Below are 6,253 nucleotides of genomic sequence, written 5' to 3'. Positions count from 1 at the left end.
TAACTGTCTCATCATGCCAGTGTGCGAGTGTGTTTGCTCAAACCAAGAGTGACATCTAGTTGTCAACATAGAAAAAACAGCATTTAAACAAGTTTGCAGCTCTATCCTTCACAGGAATGTGAATCAGTTCGCCCCTTTCCTTGAATAAACACCCTAACTGTCAAAATCAAAAAAGTCTAAAAGGGGCATGAGTTGGTGTCAAATATTACAGTGTAACTTCTGTTTGTTGCGATTTGAACAAGCAATGCAAAGATGTGTTCAAAAAAGCTTAAAGCGGACACAGAGCTCTCTTCAACAAGTGCAAAAAATTGTTTTAATGATTGCTAGATTTCTTTGGAAGTGTGACACTGAAGCAAGGTTATGAAAATCACAGGAAAACACTCACAAATATTTTATAATAAATTTGTAGCATTATTTGTATAAGCACCACCCCTTTGTTTCAGATTTCCATCTTCTATGATACATTTGAGCTCAGAGAAAACGCTGACATTGGCTTTTACCATCTGTGCGCTTACTAGAATAAATCATTCACATCTCAAAATACAAAAAAAGTATAATCAATATGGCACAATAAAGGATATATATAAATTACATATTTTCATCACTCAAACCACTCACCATTGTTCAAAATATTTTTAACTCCAGCTTTGACTCTGGTTTTTAGGAGTTGGTTCCCTTTAAAAAATCTTGGATCCAGCTGTTGACTGGCTTCCCTGTTTTAATTACTCTGTCACTCACATGTCCAAAATGCTTAATTTTTTTAAATTTTATGTTAAAGTGAATGAAAAGCATCAAAACAATAGCTTTGGTCCACAGATATAAGTAACTTCACCGACCAAAAAAAGACATGTTGTATTGCTTAGTCCCTGCACTGCTTGAGATTTCTATTTAGAGGCATGCCACAGTAGTCTTTTGTAAAGAGAATAACTGACATTGCACACACACAAAAAAAAGAATGACACAGAGGCATCACAGATATGAGTCAGTTGATGACTAGAACTCTGAAAGTGACTTTTTAAACTGAAAAACCTATCAAAGTTAAAACTTGTGACAACACAATTCTTTTTGAGTATATTTATAATGTCAAATTCAGGCCATTTTGAGGTACAAATAAGACCTGAGGATGCTCACACAATGCCCTTCATGGACCCGTAAGCTCTGATGTACAGAAAGTGCAAAGTAAATGAAATATTTTACTATTAAATATTTAATATCCTATATATGCTACCATCTCAACATGTGTTGATTAGAAGATCACTGCTTCACGTGATAGCATAAACAACAATTGCAATAAAACCTCTGAGATTGATCTGTAACCTATGTAACCTCTAACATATAACATATATGTATTAAGCAACTTTAGGAGAAGAGGTATTTTAGACTAAATTGAGTGGAAAAAGAAAATAAGTGCTGGTGAAGTTTTCGTAGTTGATGTGGTTCAGTTGATAAGAGGACTGTTGTCGTTCTCATCTTCAACACCATCCTCTTCTGGATTTTTTACCTCTGCTTCCACATCAACTCCTATCACACCCAACACCCTGCGAAATGGAAAAACTGGTTGAAGAGAAGCAGGAAATAGAACATGACATGCATAAATGCCTCGGCTCACGCTGGACTGAGACTGATGGGGCAGTGGCTTTGTTACTCTGTAACTACCCACCATGTAACAGAAGAGGTAGTGCATGTGACAGAGGCCAACTCACTTACACGCTACGCTTCACAGGCTGATTCAGCAGTACTATAAAACGAACGTAAGAGCACAGTGTACCATGCATAAAAATCCTGGGCATTTGTCCTTTTTTCACATGACAGAGCCGCAGTGTTGATGGTGTTTGAGAAAAAAATCCAAGTTTCCAGAAATGAAAAGTTTTGTGTCAGAGATTCATATACTACATGACGAAGGAGGCTGTTTAAAGAAGGAAGTTAGACAACAGCGATGCATGAATGAGGAACTGAGAGTTCTTGTTATTTGAGCACTAGAATGGAGTACTCTCAAAAGGCAGAGAATTTCCCTTTTTTTAGCCAAGCAAAAGTGGCAGTGACTCTGCAAAAAAAAAAAAAAGTGCCCATCATAGATCATTAATGCGACCCTTGCATCAGGACATTATCATTTTGTAAAAGTTGGAGCATATTTCAGTACATGCAGGAAAGGACTATGAAAATAGATCAGAGTGGAAATACAGGTTCTTGCTTGCAACGTAACTTGAGAAAAACAATGATGAAACTGTAATCAATATGACTGGAAGGTTCAGGAGGACATTCATTTTGAGATTTATGGTTGTATGCTTTAATTTAGTTTAATTAGATGCTGATGTCTGTTAACATTGTGTTATGTACATTGTCAACATGATAAACTCACCCTACAATAAACAAAGGGATGGCACAGAGTCCGGCCGACAACAGGAAGATGAATCCAGGATACCACGAAACCGTAGCAGCATAGATACTGTTGAAGACTGCAGTTGATACATTATTGGTTAAACTATCCAGGAAGGAAAGACAGGCAAACAGGGCTCCTGCAGAAAAAAAGCATACCAAGGAGAAAAGAAAGTCATGGTGCAACTAATAACAACATGTACAGTAATGCTTAAAATCAGTGTCAGTATAGTTTCAATGAATCCTTTTGCTTTTGGGAAAAGAAGAGCGTTGTGTTGCCATTTGCATCATGAGGCAACTTTGGACTTTGACCCTACAAACACAAAGACAAAATACGGTACTTTGCCTCAAGTACAGTAGAGCCCTAAATCCACTTACCCTGCTCAGACTTTGAGATGATCTTTGACATCATTGAGCGCAGAACAGGAAAAGGCATGATTGACAGAAGCATTGGTACCCTGACTGTGGGACACAAATAACAGAAAACACACAATATTATTCATCGTGGTGCAGGGACTATAATGTAAAATACAAAACTCTTAGTTAAAGTAAAAGTTTTATGTTAGCAAAAAATGTGCAGATCATTATAAAATATTTGGAGTAGTAATTTTAACAGTATACAGATTACATAATTTAAATAAACAATGCATTCATTACTTCAAATCAAACTGTCTTGGCAATTTACAAGGCTGTTATCTAAAAATAAACACAAGATACAATAAACTGTGTGATTTTCACATTATAAAAGTGGTACATATTATAGGCTCTGTCAATCAGTAACCTTTGCAAGCAGACCTTTATTTTAATTTCTGCAATCACCCATTTCATATAGGCCCTAAGTGTGCCCTTCATATAATTACTTCGCAAATAAAATCTTTCTTATCGATAATGTAATTTTGTTTTACAGCCATTTATTTGAAAAGCTGTGTTTGAGTTAATAGAAGCTGTTTAAATAGGAATTTTAACTTTTTCCTTGGATACAATAGATGGAGATTAGCTATACTGAGGCATATTGGGTCTTTGTTTAACTCACTTTTGTTTTGTTCAAGAATATTGAATTCTGTTTTGTTCAAGAATAACTTAAACAAGGTGCAGCTATCAATGCAGTGCATATATCTGACTTTGTAAACGACTGATAAAGGCTTTGGTGACTATTTCTCACTGAAAAATTGATTCAAAACTATTAACGTCACTATTATTGCAACACAGAAGCGGTGGACATTTCCTCACCTATAAACATCAGTAGAGTGGTCTTAGTGAAAGCCAGCAGGATCATGCCAGATGCCACAGACAGGATCCCAATCAGTACGATCACCAGCTGTGGTACACCGCAGTGTGTGAACGCAAACACACCCACAAAACTGACCAAGAACACTGTGGTGGACAGTGCTGAGCCGTAGCCAATCAAAATCTCAGTCCAGCATAGAGGTTTGTTGAGCTCATATAGTGTCATCAGGGAGATACCCCCTACATAAGCGAAGGAGAAGCTGACAAAAAGGAGCATCAGGAGGACCAAAATGGTTCTACACCTGCGACTGGAAGTTGTAAACATCTTGCAAAACCCGTAGATCATCTGCTTCAGGGCTGAGTTTTGAGAAGACTCATTTAAAGTAACGGCATTGGCTGGAGTCTTCTTCACAGTCTCTTCTAGGATGAAAATTGCATAGAGCAGGATCAAACACTGACACAAAACAGATGTCATGATAGGCCAGTTAAAGCCTGCAGCTCTTAGGAAGTAGCCTGTCGATATCGAAGCCACGCCAGCCAACAGGCCGATCATCATGTCCAGTCCAGCCATGCGCAGTGTTTTCTGTCGACCATCCTCACACAGATCTGCTATGTAGGCGAAACAGCCGCCGAGAAAGGTGCCCAAGCCACCAAATAGAGAACTGAGAAGCGAGGAGCCAATGAGCAAGTAAACATTAAGCTCAAAGTAGGACACTGTCAGGAAGGCCAAGTTGTAGATCAACGTGCCAATCAATGGCATGATGATGGTGATCTTGCGTCCTCCCCGGTCACTATAGGCCACAAGCAAAAGAGTGACAACCAAAGAGGGGATTGTGGAGAAGAGCTCAGTGTAAAGGGAAAAGAGAGATGTTGCTCTCTGTACCTCCTGGAAACACAGAAAGAGAGGGCATGATTACAAAAGTGGATCATTAAATTGAATAGTACTGGACTGTCAACCTCAAGTTAGAAACCTTTCTACAAACGAAACAACCTGAGAGACAGTGACACTGTAATGTCATAAAGCATTCATAGAGTAAACACACTTGATTGCAAGATTTCATCTAAGGCTTCCTCTTGTGCAGATCTAACATTAATATTTTTCTTTATTGTTGTAGCACTTTTTTTTTCAAAGCAGTGTTAAAAGGAATTTATATAGGACAAAATAGTACACATCATTTAGATAAAAACATGGAATAAAACAAGGGCTTTGAATTTACCACCAATCAATCAATAAATCAAGAATAAACTCAAAGTACTTATAAAAAAAAAAAAAGAGGAACACAGTTTTTCCACAGTACCACAGGTGCATAGGTGGTTATTTCAAGAACAGCTTGTTTTCTCTCACTTCTCTCTCATGTTTCATTTTCCCTCTATAAACACAGGTTCTACAGAAAACCTTACTAAAAGTTTTTGCAGAGGAAAGACTCTTGTAAAACTCATCTTAAATAGCAGTGTGCCTTAGTGTGTGACAACTATTGGCAACGGTTTTAATACGCTTACGTTACAAGTCTCCTTGGATCACCTTCTGGTGTAGTAGCTGAATCAGTTCTTTTTAAAGGAGTGGTGACATGAAGTGCTATAAAGGAAAATGTATGCTGTGGCAAAATAGTAAAGATTGAAAAGCGCTGGATAATTGTTGGGCTATAAACTGTATTTGAAGAAAACAGAGTAGAAATTTACAGCTGAGTTCTATATTAAAACCACACAGTGTCACTACAGAAAAACGTAACATTTATATTGAGTTATTTATATGCATGATCCTTTACATCCAGTGTTTAATGGCTCACCTCGTGATGGCTTGAACGGTTACCACCGCTTTCCGTGCACCTGGAGGTGTTGTCAGAGATGGGATAGGTGGTGTTTGTCAGCTCTTCCCAGAGCCTCCGGTACACGTACTGCTGCAGCAGAGGATATATGAGGAAACTGGAAAAAGCATAGAGGGCCACCACTGGCTCCACAAGGAAAAGGCCCTTCATTTTCACTGGCTGCAATATTTATACCCTGAAAGGAGAATTACAAAATCACATATCTAGAGATTAGCGCAGGGGTAAATGACAGAGTAGGAAGACATGCGAACAGCAGACATGGGCCCATACAGAAGATATTTTTGTACTACTACAGCCTGATAAAGATTCATTCTGTTGTCGTCTAAACACACTTCATGCATTCAGGTAAAGAGAACAGATGCAACATCTACACCCACAACTAAAAGATTGAACTTTCAAGGTTGGGTTGAAGTGCAAATACAGGTTATATTTAGTTTGATGACAAAATTTCACCGTATTGTTTTGAACAACTGTGTTGCATATTTACATCAGGCAGTCATGCAATGTGCAATTTGTTCATTTCATCTTGCTGCATGATAAGCAGGATCGGGGCCACAGTTTGCGTCTTATTTGCTTGCTTATTTTCTGATAGGAGCTGGTTAACAAGATTACACCTACCTTTCAGATAGCTGCCGGTGTCATGTCTCAGTTGTTAGTCGGTAAACTCGCACTTGGGGGACATTGTAAACAAGAGCTCCGTCCAGGATCTCCTTCAGTGCGAGAGTCGTCAGCGGTGTTATGAAAACCCATAAGTCCCGCCCCTTCCGATTTACGATTGGATGCCGGTCGTTCGAGTCGCGCGCTGATTCGCTCTGATGAGCTGT

General features: G+C 38.6%; 1 protein-coding gene across 1 annotated transcript; it reads right to left on the bottom strand.

Annotated features, from left to right (window-relative positions):
- Positions 1-296: 296 nt before the first annotated feature.
- LOC115054230 (solute carrier family 46 member 3) lies at positions 297-6,163 on the bottom strand. The gene is made up of 6 exons (XM_029519333.1): positions 6,048-6,163; positions 5,391-5,604; positions 3,607-4,489; positions 2,755-2,838; positions 2,360-2,516; positions 297-1,538 (listed from the first exon to the last, which is right to left on the bottom strand). Exons 2-6 carry the CDS (start codon positions 5,577-5,579, stop codon positions 1,439-1,441), a joined length of 1,413 nt encoding a protein of 470 aa, XP_029375193.1. The 5' UTR covers positions 5,580-5,604; positions 6,048-6,163; the 3' UTR covers positions 297-1,438.
- Between the last annotated feature and the right edge of the window lie 90 nt (positions 6,164-6,253).

The sequence above is a fragment of the Echeneis naucrates genome, chromosome 14 (assembly GCF_900963305.1).
Source record: "Echeneis naucrates chromosome 14, fEcheNa1.1, whole genome shotgun sequence".
Classification (NCBI taxonomy): domain Eukaryota; kingdom Metazoa; phylum Chordata; class Actinopteri; order Carangiformes; family Echeneidae; genus Echeneis; species Echeneis naucrates.
This window is presented reverse-complemented; position numbering and strand designations above follow the sequence as displayed.

What these genes read in the sequence shown, in the direction of transcription:
- LOC115054230 (XM_029519333.1), bottom strand. Translation starts at nt 5,579, where the DNA reads ATGAAGGGCCTTTTCCTTGTGGAGCCAGTGGTGGCCCTCTATGCTTTT. An exon ending in ACCGTTCAAGCCATCACGAG is followed by an intron (nt 4,490 to 5,390) that starts GTGAGCCATTAA and finishes CTGTGTTTCCAG; the next exon opens with GAGGTACAGAGAGCAACATC. An exon ending in CACTCTACTGATGTTTATAG is followed by an intron (nt 2,839 to 3,606) that starts GTGAGGAAATGT and finishes TGTGTCCCACAG; the next exon opens with TCAGGGTACCAATGCTTCTG.